The sequence below is a fragment of the Rhinatrema bivittatum genome, chromosome 1 (genome assembly GCF_901001135.1).
Source record: "Rhinatrema bivittatum chromosome 1, aRhiBiv1.1, whole genome shotgun sequence".
Taxonomy (NCBI): domain Eukaryota; kingdom Metazoa; phylum Chordata; class Amphibia; order Gymnophiona; family Rhinatrematidae; genus Rhinatrema; species Rhinatrema bivittatum.
The window spans coordinates 278,644,270-278,665,764 of NC_042615.1; the positions used below are offsets into that span (position 1 = coordinate 278,644,270).

The following is a 21,495-nucleotide window of genomic DNA, read 5'->3' on the forward strand; positions in this document are numbered from 1 at the left end:
CTTTATATGTTCCTGTACTGAACAAATGCAGACAGGGTTCTGGGGTCTTTTCCTCCCATCGCATACTGTTCATAGATAACCGTTTGAATTTTTTCCAAACATTTTTTCATGAAAGCAATTTAGATTAGCTTCTGTAGTTTCTTACCCGGTTCATCTGATCCAGGGTCACGAGCCCTGAATCCCAGAGCCCCTTTAGCAGCTTCACGGTCATCACAACAGGAGTCTCACCGTTAGCCTCTAGAACCATCACTATTGCCTGCAGACAAAAGTAGAGAGAACATTGAAATGACTGGAGCTTAAAAGGAGTAGTAACCATGAAGTGAGGCCTCAGTCCTTTTTCTGGACTGTAACCAGATGCCATGAAATGAATCCTCAACCCCTGGAGAGCAACCAAGGGGCCTGCATGCAGTCTTGGGATGGAGAGCATCTGAGAAATACAGGAGTCTCTCCGAGTATTAGGCCACTTAATCAACGACTGTGTCCAGGGCTTGCATGAGTGAGAGACCAAGGGCAATGCCAGTACCTTATAGACCAACTCATGGTGAAAATGTGGCACCTCTAGCTCCCGAAGACAATGCTGCACTTCTGAGACCTGTCCAGAGAGCAGGTACTCCTTCAGCAGAAGGTTCATCTGCAAACGGCACAGGAACAAGAATTAAGACTGGATAGCTGCTTTTCTTTTTTTCTTCAGTAAAATACATATTAAACAGGCAATGCCTGAGCTGGTACCATGGGAACCACAGATACAGGATTACAATGGCAACGCAGCAGAGATTATCCAAACTGAAGCAATGGGGCTGGCTCATTCCACTGAGCTTTCCTCTAACAGTGTAAAAAAAATAAAATTGTAAGCCATTGCAGTGTGGCACATCAAGGCTTTCACCTGCCAATTTACCTCACATAAAATAAACAAAACAAGCCTCCTGACATTCTCCATCAATTACTGGCCTTCCTATCAGAGGCAGGATCAAGTAGAATGCAAACATACTCTTCTTTATCTTGGAGGAGAGCAGTGTCTCCAAATGGGTTAATTTTGCACATGTGAACTGAAAATGAAAGATGCGGCCACCTCTTCACTATAAATGCATAAAAGGACAAGAGGTGTAATAACATTTAGTCAAATAATTTGAGAGAGTGAAAACTTGCAACTGAAAGACTGAATGAATACAGCATCGGACTCCATCACAGTGCATAGGACTATAATCCTCTGCCTCTTGCCTTGCCATGGGCCTCAAGTTGTGTTAGACAGCAGCACTACAACGCATTCATTTGCTGGTCCAAATCAGATAACTCAACAATTCAAAAGCCCTCTAAGCTAAAATTTTTTTTTTATAAATGTTAATTCCTCCTAAAGATATGTTAGTGATGAACAAACTCATATCTTAAAAAAAAAAAAAAAAGACAAAAAGAAAAAAAACCCCTCATCTCAATCTATGTTGATGTGAATCAAGATCTATACTGATTCACATAGGAAAATTGGTTCTTACCTGCTAATTTGCATTATTTTATACCTACTTTTTTGGGATTCAGTTTCTTTTTGCACAAATCGAAAAGGCAAAAAGAGAGGTGGCGCATGGGCGGGGTCTGGGCAGGACACGTGCGGTCCGGATCTGTAAACATGAAGTCTGCGCACGAATATTTATACGAACAATTGTGCGCCGGGGTCCCGTAACACAGTGGTCCCTAACCCTGACCTGGGGGCCCAGCAGCCAGTCAGGTTTTCAGGATATCCACAATGAATATGCATGAGAGAAAATTTGCATGTCATGGAGGCACTGGAGATGACAGCACCTTCCAAGTTCCAGGGCAGCAAGCAGTAAGTTTGCCCCCCCCCCCCTTCAATTGTTCTGCCCTAGGCACAGGCCTAGTAGTCCTGTGCGTAAATCTAGGCCTGAGGATTTGGCAACAGTAATACATGCCAATGTCAACAGTAGACTTTATTACCATGATTCACTTTATCATGAGCTGCTGGGGACCAATCTTAAGCAATTACAGTTAATTCTGAATACAGCTGCAAGGCTGTTAGTGGGAACAATATCACACCAGTCTTGAAGGCGCTTCACTGGTTGTCAGGGGAGGCCAGAATTTGGTTCAAAGTTTCACCTAGGTCATCCAAAATACTTGGCTGGAGAGTTGACTTGGGTCAAGCCCACTATGGTACTAAGGTCATCACAGCAATTTTTACTGGCGCTTCCATTGCTGGCGGGGTCTAGATAGGAAAATTAGTTTCTTACCTGATAAATTTTGTTCCTGTAGTATGGCGGATCAGTCCAGACTCCTGGGTTTTGCCCCTCCTCTAGCAGATGGAGACAGAGCAGTTTCAAAACAAGCTCCACCTATATACAAGGATAGTGCCACCTACAGTCTGGCAGTATTACTCAATGACAAAGCAGAATAGTTCACCAAAACCATCTTAACTATGTACAATAACCCTTTAACATGAAAAAGAAATAACTGGTCCACCTAACCCTGCTGGGAACTGAACCCATAGAACCACTTGAGGGCAGTCAATAACAAATTCTTCAAACCAAAAAAATGAACTATGTCATAACCGAGCGGACTCTCCCTTGCTTCCATGCCTCCGATGGGCGGGTCTCTGGACTGATCCACGGTACTACAGGAACGAAAATTATCAGGTAAGAAACTAATTTTCCTTTCCCTGTACATAGCCAGATCAGTCCAGACTCCTGGGATATACAAGAGCTACCTTACCTAGGATGGGATCCGGAGAGGCCTGCTCGCAGCACACCTTCTCCAAATCCACCGGAACTTGGTGCTTGTACATCCAGTCTGTAATGTCTCGTGAACGTATGCAAGGATTTCCACGTAGCCACCCTGCAAATCTCCTGTAGAGAAACCATCTGGCAGTCCGCCCAAGACGCTGCTTGCGAACGAGTAGAGTGAGCACGAAGACCAATAGGAAGATATCTACCCCGAAGCAGATAGGCCAAGCTGATAGCTTCCTTCAGCCAGCGAGCTATAATAGTCTTAGAAACCATCTGATTCCATAGCACAAACAGATGGTCTGACAACCGAAATTCATTTGTAATGTCTAGATATCAGAGCAAAGCTCTGCAAACGTCCAGCTTCCACAAATCCCTAGACAAAGGATCGAAACGATCAAACTCTGGGAAAGCCGGCAACTCCATCGATTGGTTGACATGAAAAGAAGAAACCACTTTTGGTAAAAAAGAAGGCACTGTCCATAATGAAACCCCCAACTCCGAAATCCGCAAAAACGGTTCTCTACAGGAAAGGGCCTGGAGTTCAGACACTCTATGTGCTGATGTAATGGCCACCAGAAAAATTACCTTTAAGGTAAGATCCTTCAGAGACAAACCTTTCAAAGGCTCAAAGGGTGCCGAACAGAGAGCTGTGAGAACTAAATTCAGACTCCACAACGGACGGGGATGCCTCAGCGGAGGATGCAAGTGCTTTGCTCCCTGTAGGAAACGAGCGACATCCGGATGTGCTGCTAACGCTACACCTTGTACAGAGCCCCGCAAGCAACCAAGAGCCGCCACCTGCACTTGGAGGAAACTACACGACAAGCCCTTGGACAGACCTGCCTGAAGGAAACCCAGAATATCCGACACAAAGGCCTGGGTAGGAGCAACCTCACAGTCGAGACACCAAGACTCAAAAATCTTCCATACCCTAACATACGCGAGGTTGGTGGAAGTCTTACGCGATCGCAGGAGCGTAGCCACTACAACTGGAGAATAGCCTTTACAACTTAATTTCCTTTCAAAAGCCATGCCGCTAGACAGAAGCGATCGACTTCCTCCAAACAAATGGGCCCTTGATGTAGCAGGTCTGGAAGGTCTGAAAACCGTAGAGGACCCCCTTACCACTAGATTGAGGAGGTCCGCGAACCATGGATGCCTCGGCCATTCTGGAGCTACCAGGATGACTTCCGCTGGATGGATCTCTATTCACCTGAGTACTTTGCAGATCAATGGCCAGGGTGGAAAGACGTACAGTAGAACCTCTGTAGGCCAAGGCAGGACTAGGGCATCCATGCCCTCTGCTCCCATCTCTCTATGATGACCGTAGAAACGTGGGGCCTTGGCGTTCCAAAACGTCGCCATGAGATCCATGCTGGGCATGCCCCACGTGTCGCATATAAGTTGAAAGACTGCGTCCGCTAACTCCCATTCCCCGGAATCTAGGCGATTTCGGCTGAGAAAGTCTGCCTGCATGTTGTCCACACCAGCAATGTGAGACGCCGCTATGGTGACCATGTCCTGTTCTGCCCAGCTGATTAATTGTCGAGCTTCGACTGCCACTGGATGACTTCTGGTTCCTTATCCTTCTCCCTGTCCTTCTTCAATTGTCGGGTGGTCATAATGGGGCAAACGCCGCAGGGTTGCCAGACGATCCTTGTAGCCGTGTGTGGAGCAGATATCGCCGCTGAGAGGTGCTAGATGGGGCTAGATACACGGCAGGGGCGCCGAGACAGGGAATTGTGCGTCCTTCCCCTTCACAGCATCACGTGACCTCTGCTTCTGGTTCCTCCTTGACGATTTATGTATGCTACAGTGGTTGCATTGTCCGAAAGAACTCTGACTGACCTCCCTTGGAGGAGAGGACGGAATGCCTGTAACGCCAACCACACCACTCTTGTCTCCAGATGATTGATCAACCACCGTGATTCGTTGGGAGACCAAAAACCCTGTACCTACTTCCCCTGGCATACCGCTCCCCAACTGGAGAGACTGGCATCTGTGGTGAGCACTGTCCAGTCGGGTATCTCTAGGGGGACTCCCCGAGACAGACTGTCCACTATCAACCACCAATCGAGGCTGGCCCGTGCTGTATTCGTAAGCAGACGAGGTAGATAAAAAAGCTAGGAGACTGGATTCCATCGGGAAAGCAAAGCGTACTGTAAAGGCCTCATATGAGCAAAAGCCCAGGGTACTCTAATGTGGATGTCATTGAACCAAGAACCTGTAAATAATCTCTGACTCTGGGTGGGTGTTTGAGCATTAAACCTCTTACTTGGACTTGCGATCCGTGGTAAGAAATACTTTGCCCTGCTGAGTGTCGAATAGAGCACCCAAATATTCCAAGGATTATATATAGTCTTGATTGCAGTACTCTCAGTCGGGGGGGGGGGGGGTGTTTAATATTGCATTGATAACTTGTTGGTTGTCTAGTGTCTCACTGTTTGTATATTTTACATGTGAAGACCAATAAAAATTGTCAATCAAAAAAAAAAATTCCAAGGATTGAGTGGGCTCCAGTCGGCTCTTGGCGAGATTGACCACCCAACCCAGCGACTGCAGGAGATTAAGCACTCTTTGAATAGCTTCCCAGGCAAGCGCTTCTGATTTCACACGAATCAGCCAGTCATCCAAGTAAGGGATACACCAGAAGCCCCTCCCTATGGAGATGGGCTGCTGCTACTACCATCATCACCTTGGTAAATGTCCTGGGAGCTGTGGCAAGACCGAAGGGCAGAGCCCGAAACTGAAAGTGCAGACCCAGTACAGAGAACCGAAGAAATCTCTGGTGGTCTGAACAAATGCCTATATGAAGATACGCTTCAGTGAGATCCAAGGATGCTAGAAACTCCCCCTTGTGCACGGAGGCAATGACTGACCGGAGCGTCTCCATGCGAAACCACGGAACCCGGAGACATCTGTTTACTCTTTTCAGATCCAGAATGGGCCGAAAGGATCCCTCTTTTTTTTGGCACTACGAAGTAAATGGAATAAAGATCTTTCCTTCATGCCTCCGGAGGCACCGAGACGATGGCCCCTAATTGCAGAAGTCGCTGCAAAGTGTCCTGCACCGCTCTTCGCTTGATTTCGTAACCGCAGGGAGAGATGAGAAACCGGTCCAGAGGATGCCGTGCAAAATTTAAAGCATAGCCTTGTCTTATCACGGTGAGGACCCACTGGTCAGATGTTATTTTGGCCCATTCCTCGAAAAACAGGGACAATCTGCCCCCTATTGTCGGCACCGAGGAATGGACCGGCACCCCTTCATTGTGATGACTTAGCTCCGGAAGCCGACTGGGAGTTACCAGGCCTGCCAAACCGGTGGCCCCGAAAGTACTGGGACCAGTTCTGTTGCCTGTTAGGAGCTTGCCGAAAAGGCACTGTGGGCGCTCTAGATGGGCGAAATCTTTATGATTCCCTCTGAATCTGGCCCGGGATGAAAAGGAGCCTCTGGATTTTGGTCTTTCCTCTGGTAACCGATGAATCTTATTCTCCCCCCCAGAGAATGAATCATATCATCCAAGTCCTTACCGAAAAGTAGTTTACCCTTGAAGGGCAGGGACCCCAGCTGTGACTTGGAGGAGACATCCGCCGACCAGTTTCTCAACCAGAGGAGTCTACGAGCTGAGATAGCCGAAACCATGGATCTGGCCGAAGTCCGCAATAGATCATGTAGTGCATCCGCGCTGTAAGCCACCGAAGCTTCCAGACAGCCTGCTTGAGCCGCTTCCTCCTCCGATAAACCGATGTTAGCTTGCAACTGCTGAACCCAGCGGAGACCAGCTCGTAAGGCGAAATTGTTGCACATAGCCCCTCGCACTCCCAGTGCTGAAACCTCAAAAATCCTTTTAAGCTGCAACTCCAGCTTCCTATCTTGAAGGTCCTTGAGTGCTGTAGCCCCAGTAACAGGGATCGTGGGTTTTTTGGTAACTGCAGATACTGCCGCATCTGCCTTGGGCACTTGCAGCAGCTCTAAAGCATCCTCTGGCAGAGGATATAGCTTATCCATGGCCTTACTCACCTTCAATCCAAGGTCTGGAATATCCCCTTCTCGGAAAAGCAAATCTGAAGCTGAGAAATGAAAGGGAAAAAAAGAAGCAGGGCCTCTCAGACCCAGCAACACCGGATCCATAGCACCTAATTTGGATTCCTCAGGAGGACCTTCAGTGCCCAGCTCAGCTAGAATAGAAGGAATAAGAGGACCCAACTCCTCCTTCCTAAAGAGGTGAACCACTTTAGGGTCATCCCCTTCTGCAGCATGCACCCCGCGCATTGTGCTGTACATCAGGATCCCCATCCACCCCCCCTATGGAGGCTTAGGCTGGAGGTCTGGGTCATCTGGGTCAGTATCCTGACTAGAAGAATCCGTAGCTGTCTGAGGAACCCCTGTCCGACGGAGACGCTTAGGCTGAGTGGGCTCAGCACCTCTCTTAGACCTAGCCCGTTTCTTAGTAGAAGGCTTGGAACCTTGAGAAGGGATCTTTTTACCAGATTGCTGCTTCCCCAGCTTCCTCTCCTTATAAGCTTTATGAAGCAACAACACAAACTGTGAGGAAGAGGAGGAGTCAAGAGGCCCCCTCGGGGCTATCCTTCATTGTAAGGGAATTAGGCTGTAAAGGCTCCCTGTCCCTTGGGAAAACCTGCTGGGGAGAAAGAGGAGGAGGTAAAAACCCCTCCCCCAGTGCTGCACTAGTTGCATCCCTGAATGATTTTTAAAATGGCTCGCGCTGAGCAGGAACGGATCAGCCTCAGCATGACTGGCAGCAGAAGTCCCAACCAGGACCCGGGCAGACTTGGTTTTAGCTAAATTTTCCGTTTTCACAGGTTTTGTGGCTCCCGACGATCCCTCCCCCCTCGGAACACAGGCCGAGCAAAGGCCCTCCCGGGAGAGATGTGCACGGGCCGACCCGCACTGGCGGCAAACAGATGAACACGGCATTGAACCATGACAAGAAAAAGTAAATTAAAATTAAATTAAATAACCAGAAAAAAAAAATACCGCGCCAAGACAGGAAGTGAGGGAGAGAGAGAGAGAGAGAGCTGGCCGCTGCGGAGAAAACGAAAGCAAAAAAACTTTTTTTTTTTTTTTTTTTAAAGGTTAACAAACTTGCCCGGCAGTGGTCCAAGGTGCTGATCCCATCGGGTGGAGTGAACCAGGCTCCCCGGTGTTGCACCCAAGCTGCTAAGTAGATAAGGTAGGGCCCTCGACCCTATAAAGCAGCTGTGCCTCTGACCAGTGGGGGATGGTTCTCTCAGAACCTCACGACCCCCTGGGAGGCTACAGACCACAGTGCTGCTGGAAATTCCTTGTCCAAAATTTTTTTTTTTTAAGCTGTACTAAGCAAGTAACCAAAATAAAAACCAGAATAATCCTTAATCCTAACTAAACAACTAAGCACTTAGACCAGACTGTAGATTTTGCACCCCCATCTGCTGGAGACAGGAATACTGCCGGACTGTAGGTGTCACCATCTTATATATAGGCGGAGCTTGTTTTGAAAACTGCTCTGTCTCCATCTGCGGCGGGAGGGGGGGCAAAACCCAGGAGTCTGGACTGATCCGGGTTTATACAGGGAATGGCAGGGGAATCCCTGGTTTTTGAGCACCTTTACAATTTGACGCCCAAGGCACATGGCCTAAAATCTGGACCTGCTTACCATGCAGCTTGTGTCTGCTATGGTCCATCATTATGGAACCAACTGCCCATTGAGTTAAGGGCCGAAGGAAATTAGCTAAAGGCACAGAAAGTTAGTCAAAATGTGGCTGTGCGACCAGGCATACTCTAGTTGAGTGTGGGCTGGGGATTGGAGGGGGGGGGGGGGGGGGGGGGGGGGGGGGAAATCATGTGGAAATTTTTGGAGCTGTAGGTCAAGTTGGGGCAGAGGAAATTGTGTTGTAGAACAAATATTGTGATTAATATTATTTTTCTTAAGGATTGCTTTTATTTATTTATTTGCTGGTAGTGTTCTTAAGATCACTGTGACTAAGTATTTTCATTATGAATTTATGTGTTATAGTTTGATATTATGATTGCATCTCACCCTGATATCTTCAGCGATAGGACGAGTAAATAAGTGTTTGGAAAACAAACAAACAAACCCCAAACAAACATGCACCACACACTAGAGGAGGATTTCACCTGCTACCTAAAGCCGAATAAAGTTACCAGTTGTACCAGGTGCGGTTTTCTTCTGCCAGTTGGATAGGAAGAGCAAGAGGGAGCAGAAGGGATGGGTGATAACTCAGAAGTCTAACCTCTTTAATGAGATGCTTCACAGGCCTCTGGCCGCCGCCCACGCCCCAGACATTGTCCAGTCGGATTATTTCTCGTTTGATGCTGAGCAGGACAGCAGCTCGATCCAAGGCAGCTCTGTACAAGAAGAAACAGAGCAGAGGGATCAGCGCTCTGCCAGGAACATTTCATTTATTTGTCCATGCCTTTCCGTTGATGGCTCAAAGCACGTTGCAATGGGTTAAAATAGTGCAAGACAACAAATAATACAACCTAGCAGTAAAATGAGAATGTAACACAATATAATGTCCAAATGAACGACAGAAGGCACAAGTGAAATTACTCTCTCCCTTCCCAAGATACACAACAGAAATTATGGGCATCACAAATTTCAGTCTGACGTATTTATGTGCCAAGTAAAAGTGTTGATAAAAATGTGAAAAATCGTGCAATGTTAAATAAACAAATCCTTAAAATTTGCATCAGAACTTTTATTTCACTTATGCAAGTTTTCACTAAAGTGTTATCAGCTACAAAGAGAGCGATACTTACATCCACACAGCCTTATGGATGACACAAGAGCAGTATCAGAGCTGGTTCCAACAAAGCCAAAGTCTACACATGTCTAAGTAACAGCAAGCCTATCTCGCCGCCTGGTTTTAGTGTTCTTTTTTTAGCCAGTCCTGGTCGAGCCCAGGCTCTCCTGTTCCTAACAATCGGTCAAGAATCTCACAAGCAGTGCCCATTTGCGCTTATTCCCTGCCTTCCATGTGAGGCTCCTCAGCCCTTACCCTTACAGATCTTGGTCAGTTCCATCTCTCACCTTGCATGCTCGCAGTCCACCCGGCCCTTATAGCGATCCAGAAAGTCCAGAGGCAGGGCATGGTCTGCTACTGCTCTAGCAATGAACTGACCCAACATCTGCGAACACAAGAAAAGAACAATATGCTCACAGCATGGCCTGACAAGCAAAACTTGTGTCACTGCCAATCCACCCCACACTATACCTAACTAGGAGAGTGGAGCTGAAATAGTATGCTCCTCCTAGGGCTGTTCCACTTCACCCTTGTATTGCATGATTGCCTACTTCCCCAGACTCTCAATTTAGCCCTTATTTGGGATAATGGTCAGCTCCCTATAAGTGTTTAACCGCATGCTTCCAAATGAGATGGTCTTTTCCTTCAACTGTAAACTATTGAAAAGGATGGCAGTCCACTCTTGCTGCATGTCTGCAGGGAGCGCAATCTTTTGCTGATTGTCCACCCTCTGGAAGAGAATATGCTCTGCACCAGAGCCCACTGCCATATTTCTCCCCGCCCCACAATGATTTGTTTCCTCAACACTGCGCACTCACTTGTGGTGCCTCTGGTGTGTCTAGGATGAGATCAGGCAGGTCATTTAACATTTTGTCAAAGGCTTTAGCGATGTCCTCGGAGGTCATTATCTTGCCAACGAGGTCCGAGAGTAGCCGGGAAGTCAGTTCTCGGTGACTTGCCTTCCCTTCGAAGGAGATAGAGACGGCCAGCGAAGGAAACTCACATTTCTTCCCTCCCAAGTTCAGTTCCTTCAGCAAAGCCTGAGTGAAAAGAGAGAGGTCAATAATGGAGAAATTACTTACCTGATAATTTCGTTTTCCTTAGTGTAGACAGATGGACTCAGGCCCAGTGGGTATTGTGCTCTTCTGCTAGCAGATGGGAGACGGAGTCAGATTTCAAAGCTGACGTCACTCTAAATATACCCCTGCAGTAACCTCAGCTCTTCAGTATGCTCTTCGAAAAGCCATTGTGGATATATCTTTGCTTAAATAACTTGATTAAAACTTGAACTGGTTCAACTAATTTCCAAACTGGAGATCGCCAGTGCACTCAACCAATTAATGCAGACACTGGACAAACTGTGGGTGTCTAACTAGGGGTAGGCCGCGGCCTACCCGTATTTGCTTAGTCTCGAAGTTTTCTATCTGAGGTTCTCCTTTTCTGAGGCAGCCATGGGCGGGATGCTGAGTCCATCTGTCTACACTAAGGAAAAATGAAATCATCAGGTAAGTAATTTCTCCATTTCCTAGCGTGTAGCCAGATGGACTCAGGACCAGTGGGGTGTACAAAAGCTACTCCCGGACAGGGTGGGAGGCTGCCCGTGGCCCACTTAGTACTGCCTTTGTGAAGGCTGCATCTTCTCGGGCTTGAACATCCAGGCGGTAGAACTTGGAAAAGGTGTGTATGGAGGACTGCATTGCCGCCCAACAGATCTCAGTGGGCGATAGTAGCTTGGTTTCTGCACAAGAAATTGCCTGTGCCCTCGTAGAATGAGCCTTAACCTGTAGTGGTAAGGGCTTCCCTGCCTCTATGTAGTTTGCCTTGATTACTTCCTTGATCCAGTGGGCTATGGTCGCCTGTGAGGCCGCTTCTCCTTGTTTCTTCCTGCTGTGAAGAACGAACAAGCAGTCCGTTTTGCGCACCGGTTCCGATCTTTCCAGGTACCGCACTAGGAGTCTGCCGACATTTAGATGGCGAAGTAGGCATGAATCTTCCGAGTCTATATGTTCTTCCGAAGATGGTTTGGTTCAAGTGAAACTCGGAAACCACTTTCGGTAGTGTGCAGTTGTATGGTTCCAGGCGTGAACCTAACGATCTGTTCCTGACAGGATAGTACCTGTAGTTCGGAGATGCGACGAGCTGAACATATTGCCACCAGGAATACCGTCTTCAATGTTAAGAGGCATAGTGACAGCCCGCGTGTTGGTCTGAAGGAAGCCCCAGCTAGGAAGTTTAATACTAGATTGAGATTCCATAGAGGCACCAGCCACTTTAAGGGTGGTCGGAAATGTTTAACCGCTTTCAGGAAGTGGGACAAATCCGGATGGGTTGATAGCCGGATACCGTCCACTTCGGCTCTGAAGCAGGCCAGTGCAGCTACTTGGGCCCTGAGGGAGTTGAGTGACAACCCCTTCTTCATACCGTCCTGTAGGAACTACAGAATCATGGGAATCTTGGCTGTCCACGGGAGTATCCTGTGGTCCTCACACCAGGTTTCGAATACTCTCCAGATCCGTATGTATGACAGGGATGTGGAGAACTTGCGCGATCGGAATAGGGTGTCAATCCCGGCCTTGAGTAACCATGCTTCTTCAAGTGAGTCCTCTCAAGGGCCAGACCTAAGAGAGAATCGAGACGGATCTTCGTGGAGAATCGGGCACTGCCGGAGAAGGTCCCTGTGTGGAGGTAGGCACAGAGGGTTCCCCGCAAGGAGTCTTTGCATGTCTAGGTACCATGGTCGTCTTGGCCAATCCGAGGCCACTAGTAGAACTAGTCCCCTGTGATGTTCTATCTTGCGGATGACCCTGCCCAGTAGTGGCCATGGGGGGAAGGCGTACAATAAGAATTCCTCTGGCCAAGTCTGGATGAGAGCATCGATTCCTTGGGAGTGTGGCTCTCGTCTGCGGCTGAAGAACCTAGGGACTTGGGCACTGAGATGGGTGGCCAGTAGATCCATGGCTGGGAGGCCCCAGCGATTTACTATCAGTTGGAAGGCTGTGGTCAACAGCATCTATTCCCCCGGGTCCAGGCTCTCTCTGCTGAGAAAATCTGCTGAGACATTGTCTTTTCCTGCGATGTGGGAGGCCGAAATCCCTTCTAGGTTTATCTCCACCCTTGCCATGAGAAGGTCTATCTCAAGAGATACCTGCTGGCTCCTGGTTCCTCCCTGGTGGTTGATGTAAGCAACCATTGTCGCGTTGTCCAACATTACTCGAATTGCTTTGCCTCGGAGTCTGTGGCTGAATCGCAGGTACGCTAGTCTGACTGCTCGAGCTTCCAGGCGGTTTATGTTCCATTCCAACTGTTCCTTGTTCCATTGTCCCTGGGCCATCAGCTCTTGACAGTGGGCTTCCCCACCCTCGCAGGCTCGCATCAGTGGTGAGTAAGGTCCAGTTCTGTGGGGATAGGCTTACTCCTCTGCTTAGGTGGTCTTCCTGTAGCCACCACTGGAGCTGAGAACGTACCTCTGCTGGTAGTTGGAGGCGAATCGAGTAGCCCTGGGACAGTGGGTTCTATCGTGACAGTAAGGAGCACTGGAGCGGTCGCATAGGGGCCCTTGCCCATGGGTCGACCTCCAGGGTTGATGCCATGAGGCTGAGGACTTGAAGATAGTCCCATACCTTGGGACGTGCATTGGTCATCAATCGTTGTAATTGTTCCATCAGTTTCCTTCTCCTCGGAGGAGGGAGGAAGACTTTGTTCTGTTTGGTGTCAAAAAGGGCCCCCAGGTACTCTAGTGATTGAGAGGGCTGCAGACTACTCTTGCCCGTGTTCATGACCCAACCGAGTTCCTGCAGTAGGCTCTTGACTCTGCTGGTCACCTGCTGGCTCTCTTCCGAAGACTTTGCCCTGATCAGCCAGTCGTCCAGGTAAGGGTGTACCAAGATCCCTTCCTCCCTCGGTGTTTGTTGCTGCCACGACCACCATGATTTTGGTGAAGGTTCTGGAGGCGGTTGCTAGGCTGAAGGGTAGCACTCAGAACTGGTAATGTTGATCCAGTATCGCAAAGCACAGGTGATCCTGATGGACTGGGATGTGAAGGTAGGCTTCTGAAAGGTCCAGGGCGGTTAGGATCTCTCCCAGTTGTACTACCATTATTACAGAGCAAAGAGTTTCCATGTGGAAGTGAGGTACCCGCAGATGACAGTTGACGTTCTTGAGATCCAAGATGGATCGGAATGATGGTTCCTTCTTGGAAACGATAAAATAGATGGAATAGCGCCCCGTATTTTGTTGGGACTGAGTGTTTTCAGACTGAGTTTGCCTTCAGACTGAGTGTTTTCTACTGCCAGTCTCTTGGTGTGGGAGTGGCATGGTGTCATCATAAATTTGTCTTGAGAGATGCTGCGGAACTCCAGAGAGTAACCTTCTCGAATGATATTTAATACCCATTTGTCAGACGTGATCTCAACCCATCTTTGGTAGAAGAGGGCAAGTCGACCCCCTATCTCCTCTTCCTGTTGAAGGGTTGGCCCATTCTCTTTGTGGAGCATGGCTGGAGCCTGCTCCCAGGCCTGCTCCCCTCTTGGTCTGTCGGTTCCGAAAGGGCTGGGACCTTCCGAAGGGACGAGGTGCCTGGAACTGCGAGTTCCTGTAGGGTCTAAAGCGCTGCGATCCTCTGCTCTTGGTTCTTCTGGGGAAGGGACGCTGAGATCTTTTACTCCTATCTTCCAGTAGCCGAGGCACTGGGGATTTGCCCCATTTGCTAGCTAACTTCTCCAAATTGATTCTGAACAAGAGAGATCCTTTAAAGGGCATTTTTGTGAGATTCGCTTTAGATGTCACATCCGCAGACCAGTTCCGTAGCCATAGTTGTCTTCTGGCTGCCACTACCGATGCAACGCCCCTGGCTGAGGTGCACACCAGGTCTGAGCTTGCGTCCGTCAGGAAGGCTGCTACAGATTCCATCGTCTCACCGGTATACGTTCCAGAGTTATTTGCCTCTCTCGAGAGGAGCAAGCAGGAACATGCCACCAGCGAGCAGCAGGAAGCAATCTGCAGTGTCATTGCTGTTGCGTCAAAGACCTGCTTAAGGATTGATTCCAATCGTCTGTCCTGAGTATCCTTCAATGCAGCCCCTCCCTCAACAGGAATCGTTGTTCGCTATGAGACGGCACAGACCCTAGTGTCCACTTTCGGGAAACACAGGCATTCCTTGGTCGCTGGTTCTAGAGGGTATAGGGCTTCCAAGGCCTGACCCCCTTTGAAGCTGGCCACCAGGGCATCCCACTCCAGGTCAATCAGTTCCTGGATGGCTTCCATCATTGGAAAGTGGCATGAGACCTTACGAAGGGACACCAAGATGGGGGTTCTTCTTTGGTTCCGCCATAGGGTCCGTGCCAGGAATACCCAGCGTCTTCAGAGTCTGGGAAACAAGGGCTGGTAATTTGTCCTTGTGGAAGAAGCGAAGCATGGCTCCATTCCTGGATGGATTTCTCCTTCTTCCAGGGAGTCATCCTCATCATCTGAGGTGTCTGGGTCCCTGTCAGGGAAGTTCTTGGTTAGGCGAGGCATGTCTCGAGGCATCCGAGCCGGGCCAGGAGGATCTTGTGCTTCTGGCAAGGGTTGAGCCTGGAGAGCAGCTGAGGCTGCTTGCGCCTGAATGAAGGCTTGCAGCCCTTGGAAAAATTCCAAGCAAGAGAAGGTCTCTGGGTCCATGTTAATCCCAGGGGGAGTCGGAGTAGGGGCCCCAGAGGTGCCCTCCTGTGGGGAAGTCATCTCTGAGATCCGGGGAGCTATCGTCGGTAGTTCCGGAACCATCTCCTGACAGTAAGGGACCAGGCTTTGGTTCTCCCTGGGCTTCTTCGCAATGTTGACCCAGACAGGACTCCAATTCAGGCTGCGCGGCTCTTATGTGGCAGGCTGTGCAAAGAGAGTGCCTTCTGGCCTTCTTGGGCGCCGGTGCCATTGTCTGTATGTGTTTGCGCGCGTGCAGTTGCAAACGCGGATGTGCATGTAGATATGCACACGGGTGCGCTCAGTTGTGCACGCCGCTGTGTGCATAGCTATGCGCGCATAGGCGCATCGGCCGCCTGGCCTGCCCCGCACGTACCGCTGGTCGAGAAGGGAAGATGGCGCCGACGACCCCCGCGCATAAGATGGCGCCCCCCCCCCCGAGGGTCTCCACATGTGTGGACCCTTGCACCGGATCAGGGCCTAGCCCAACCAAGGCTGCTCAACCCGATCAGTGCTCCCTTTTAACGTCGCCGGAGAAGAATTCGGTATGGCAATCCGAGCTCTGGAGACTGGAGACCTGAATTTAAAGATTTTTTCTTACCTGGTCTCGGCGCTTACTAATCATGTGCCGGACGGTCTCCAGCTGCGGGGGGGGGAGGGAATTACCTTCACCGCTGCACTCGTTTCTGCACCCGCTGCCTTTCAGCCACACTGGGGGCTAAGTCCACGCCGGAAACCGGCTACTGGACCAAGGCACACCTCTGAGGGATATCGGAGATCACCTCAGGAATTCTCAGCTGGGGCGGAATGCTTACCTGTCACCACAGGAGAGCACGGCTCGATCTTCTTCAAGGTAAATTTTGTTTCTTCTTTGCTGTATTCTAGTGTGTGGGATAGTGTCCACATCTGCTAGGAGACGGAGAGATACCGAAGAGCTGAGGTCACTGCAGGGGTATATCTAGAGTGACGTTAGCTTTGAAATCTGACTCCGTCTCCCATCTGCTAGCAGAAGAGCACAATAACCACTGGGTCCATCTGAGTCCATCTGGCTACACGCTAAATAAATATATCTGCAAATGTTATTCTCCCCCCATCTGAACCAAAATATTGACCAGCTAGATCACTCTTGCCTGAGATCTAAAGCATGAATCTGCATCTCCAAACAACTGAAAAACAATCCACTCAAATTCTTACATTCCTGTAGTCATAATCAAAGCTAACCTCATGCCTCTTCCCGGCTGAGGTGCACTGAAAACACAGATACTCACGATGACCTCACTGGTGTCCCCATGCTCAAAGTACTCCAGCACCATGGGATGGACATTTTTTTCCAGATCCTTCTCGTCAAGCTCAGGAACAACCTTCTGATACACTGTGTCACCCTGAGGGCAAACAGAAATAAAAGTACTCATTAAAGAAGGCCTCTCTGCTCCCAGCACTGTGCAGAGCCTGCCTTCTGCCAGCTGGTGTCACTTTTTTACTTTCTACAGGAAAGGCACCATTTTGCATAAGAATAAAGAGAATCAAACCGCTATTTCTGGGACTGGCCCAGTGACTCCGCTGCAGTGCTCCGCTCTGCAGTGGGGGAAGACTTGGGCTTCATTCCAAATGTTCACAGCCATCACACAACAGGGACATCAAGTCAGACTCGGGGGGCCACGTGCAGCGGGTTCTGGGAGAAGCCACAATCTGTGGCCTCTGTCCAAGGATTGTTGCTGCAATGGCCGAGCTAAAACGGGGAGGAGGTGGTTAGAAAGTGCGAGAAAATGCCAGTCTGCTATGAACAAAAACTCATGGCACCGCACCTAGTACAAGCCAGTTCTAATTGACCAAGAGGAAATGCTGAGACAAAACCATAAAATGTAGCCACACCCCACCCCCACAAAAAAACAACAACAACAAAACACACACACAAAAAAAAACCAACCCCAACAACAAAGAAACAAAACACACACTACTAGTTCTGCAGCTATTAAATTTGAACACCAAAGCGATGCACAATATATTTTTCTCATCTTTTTGGCCCTGATTACAGTTGCTCCAATTACAATTTGGCATGTTAAAGGATTTTGCCTGGTGTTCAGTAATCTACTTTCAGCTGAAAGTAGATTCCAGATGCTTAGTTTCACCAGTGCCTAATTACCAGATTCTTAATGTTATAGGATGCTTTAAGGGGGCAGATTAAAAAAAAAGACCACGGGTGTACAGGTGTGCACATAAAACTACTTTTCTCAGTTACACTTCCCAGTTCTAAAGACAAAACACCACAAATGTATCCATCATGTTAAATAACCAGAACAGAAGGCTTGCCATACTGGTCAGACCAAGGATCCTTCAAACCCAGGATCCTGTTTCTAATAGTGGCCAAATCAAGTCACAAGTACCTGGCAGGATCTCGAGAGGTAAATAGATTCCAAGCTGTTTATCCCAAGAATAAGCAATGGATTTCTGCAACTCTCCTTAATAATTGTTAATAGACTTTTCCTCCAGGAACTTATCCAAACCTTTTTTTTTTTAAACACAACTATACTAAAAGAATGTTAAATGGTTTAACAGGGCTAAGAAATTATAGGAAGCCCTCGAGGATCTCGTGCACTAAGGATAACAGCTGGCATGGCACTACTCCCTACTACACATTTTGGGGCGTCAAGTGGGTTTGTTTTATTTACAGTGCCAAGTCAAAATCCTCAGGTCACACCTGCTGTAAAGCAGCTTTCTCTCAGTGCCATCATACCTGTGCAAACTCATCATAATTGGGATCTCGGGCATCAGGCTCCTGGTATCCATACACCACTCCTGGGGCGCCCCACACCCCCTTTCCTCCAGCGCCACCTATGGGAGAAGTCAAAGACAAAAAAGTTATTTCTCCAATTTATAGAGAGAGGATGGCTGGAATCTCCCTGTGAACTGCGAGACACTGCAGTTCAGTACTGATGTCACCACATCTCATGACTCAGTCAGTCTGAACTGTAATCCCTGGAGCGGGCCACTGGGGGGAGACAAAATTCCAGACCTGGGCAGAACAAAGCAAGCACATACAAAGAGAGAAATGTATGGGAAGCCTGAATAGTGGAGGGGGAAGCCAAAGAGAGTTGTGTTCAGGAAGAGGAGAAAAGAAGTGAGTTGGGTTATTTTTTCAATTAAAAAAAAAAATCCATAAAGTAGTACAGGATTAAATGTGGGCAACACCACAAAATGAGGCAATTAAAAGGCATCAGGATCTCCTCCTTCCACTATCTGCCCTGACTTACAACTCAAAAGAGCAATGGGACTCAGGCTTAAGATTTTATTGCCAATCCTTCCACCAAACCGCCCGGCTGTGATCTCAATAGATTAAGCCGGACTTGTCTTTAACATGGCCACTTTTGCGTCAGTGTTTCAGAGTGGGCCTGTTACCGCCTTCACTTGTGAATGCGCTGCCCTTTCACAAGCTACAAACAAGCAGGCCAGTGGAGCGCACTGTTAAACCGCGACTGGACGCGCGTTTTGGACTCGCTAGCTTTACCCCTTAGCGCGTCCAAAACGCGCATCCAACCCCCCGAACCTAATAGCGCCCGCAACATGCAAATGCATGTTGATGGGCCTATTAGGTATTCCCGCGTGATACAGAAAGTAAAATGTGCAGCCAAGCCGCACATTTTACTTTCAGAAATTAGCGCCTACCCAAAAGGTAGGCGCTAATTTCTCCAGGCACCAGGAAAGTGCACAGAAAAGCAGTAAAAACTGCTTTTCTGTGCACCCTCCGACTTAATATCATGGCGATATTAAGTCGGAGGTCCCGAAAGTTTAAAAAAAAAAGTAAAAAAAAAAGAAAAAAAATTGAAATAGGCCCGCGGCTCGAAAACCGGAAGCTCAATTTTGCCGGCGTCCGGTTTCTGAATCCGTGGCTGTCAGCAGGCTCGAGAACAGACGCCGGCAAAATTGAACGTCGGCTATCAACCCGCTGACAGCCACCGCTCCTGTCAAAAAAGAGGCGCTAGGGACGCCGGCCCTAATTTTAATAAATTAAAACTCTGTATCAGGCGCTCGCCCACTCTCCCACGATTTTACTGTATCGGCCTGAAGGTAAGTAACAAAATGCCCCATGTTCCGTTGCCCTGCAGTCTCTCTGAACTTCATCACACTTGGGCTTGGTTTCTTTCTGCTTCTTCCAGACTGCCCGGGCTTCTAGTAGGTTGATGTTCCATCCTGACTTTTCCTTGTCCCATTGCCCCTGGGCTGTCAGTTTCTGGCAGTGGGCTCCCCACCCTCGTAGGCTCGCATCCGTGGTAAGCAAGACCCAGGTCAGTGGGGATAGCCTTACTCCCTTGTTCAGATGGTCCATACCTCTGCCGGTAGCTGGTGGCAAACGGTGTAGTCCTGGGACATCGGATTCCATTGTGACAGTAGGGAACATTGTAGTGGTCGCATGTGGGCTACTAAAGAGTAGCAATCACCTGGACCGGATGGTATGCACCCTAGGGTTCTGAAGGAACTAAAAAATGAAATTTCTGATCTATTAGTTAAAATTGTAACCTATCATTAAAATCATCCATTGTACCTGAAGACTGGAGGGTGGCCAATGTAACCCCAATATTTAAAAAAGGCTCCAGGGGCGATCCAGGTAACTATAGACCAGTGAGCCTGATTTCAGTGCCAGGAAAAATAGTGGAAACTATTCTCAAGATCAAAATCGTAGAGCATATAGAAAGACATGATTTAATGGGACACAGTCAATATGGATTTACCCAAGGGAAGTCTTGCCTAACAAATCTGCTTCATTTTTTTGAAGGGGTTAATAAACATGTGGATAAAGGTGAACCGGTAGATGTGGTGTATTTGTTAAACGCCTTCTGAAAATTCAAAGTCCCTCATGAAAGGCTTCTACGAAAACTAAAAAGTCATGGGATAAGACACGATGTCCTTTCGTGGATTAAAAACTGGTTAAAAGACAGGAAACAGAGAGTAGGATTAAATGGTCAATTTTCTCAGTGGAAAAGGGTAAACAGTGGAGTGCCTCAGGGATCTGTACTTGGACCGGTGCTTTTCAATATATTTATTTATTTATTTATTGGTTTTTATATACCGCCGCTCATCAGAGATATCACGTCGGTGTACATAGAACAAAATCCGCAATTGCGTTTTACATAAAACAGTAAGAAAAAACAACATATATAAATATAAATATAAATATAAATGATCTGGAAAGGAATACGACGAGTGAGGTTATCAAATTTGCGGATGATACAAAATTATTCAGAGTAGTTAAATCACAAGCAGACTGTGATACATTACAGGAGGACCTTGCAAGACTGGAAGATTGGGCATCCAAATGGCAGATGAAATTTAATGTGGACAAGTGCAAGGTGTTGCATATAGGGAAAAATAACCCTTGCTGTAGTTACACGATGTTAGGTTCCATATTAGGAACTACCACCCAGGAAAAAGATCTAGGCATCATAGTGGATAATACTTTAAAATCATCGGCTCAGTGTGCTGCATTAGTCAAAAAAAGCAAATAGAATATTAGGAATTATTAGGAAGGGAATGGTTAATAGAACGGAAAATGTCATAATGCCTCTGTATCGCTCCATGGTGAGACCGCACCGTGAATACAGTGTACAATTCTAGTCGCCGCATCTCAAAAAAGATATAGTTGCGATGGAGAAGGTACAGAGAAGGGCAACCAAAATGATAAAGGGGATGGAACAGCTCCCCTATGAGGAAAGGCTGAAGAGGTTAGGGCTGTTCAGCTTGGAGAAGAGACGGCTGAGGGGGGATATGATAGAGGTCTTTAAGATCATGAGAGGTCTTGAACGAGTAGATGTGACTCGGTTATTTACACTTTCGAATAATAGAAGGACTAGGGGGCATTCCATGAAGTTAGCAAGTAGCACATTTAAGACTAATCGGAGAAAATTATTTTTCACTCAACGCACAATAAAGCTCTGGAATTTGTTGCCAGAGGATGTGGTTAGTGCAGTTAGTGTAGCTGGGTTCAAAAAAGGTTTGGATAAGTTCTTGGAGGAGAAGTCCATTAATGGCTATTAATCAATTATACTTAGGGAATAGCCACTGCTATTAATTGCATCAGTAGCATACGTTCTTCTTAGTGTTTGGGTAATTGCCAGGTTCTTGTGGCCTGGTTTTGGCCTCCGTTGGAAACAGGATGCTGGGCTTGATGGACCCTTGGTCTGACCCAGCATGGGAATTTCTTATGTTCTTGCCCATGGGACGACTTCTAGGGTCGATGTCATGAGACCGAGGACTTGGAGGTAGTCCCATACCGTGGGGAGAGCACTGTTCAACAGTTTTTCCAACTGGTCCATCAATTTCCTTCTCCTTG

The 21,495-nt window shown here is 48.0% G+C and overlaps 1 protein-coding gene across 4 annotated transcripts in view; it reads right to left on the reverse strand.

Moving 5' to 3' along the window:
* The window catches only part of LOC115087901 (programmed cell death protein 4-like), a 54,383-nt gene that overhangs the window by 21,963 nt on the left and 10,925 nt on the right, over positions 1-21,495 (reverse strand). For all 4 annotated transcript variants that reach the window (XM_029595641.1, XM_029595635.1, XM_029595627.1 and 1 more), the window contains exons 3-9: positions 17,905-18,002; positions 16,439-16,552; positions 10,313-10,534; positions 9,782-9,879; positions 8,982-9,096; positions 524-631; positions 146-256 (exon numbers count right to left, since the gene is read on the reverse strand). In XM_029595641.1, coding sequence (XP_029451501.1) covers positions 146-256; positions 524-631; positions 8,982-9,096; positions 9,782-9,879; positions 10,313-10,534; positions 16,439-16,552; positions 17,905-18,002 — 866 coding nt within the window. The remainder of the gene's footprint in view (positions 1-145; positions 257-523; positions 632-8,981; positions 9,097-9,781; positions 9,880-10,312; positions 10,535-16,438; positions 16,553-17,904; positions 18,003-21,495) is intronic.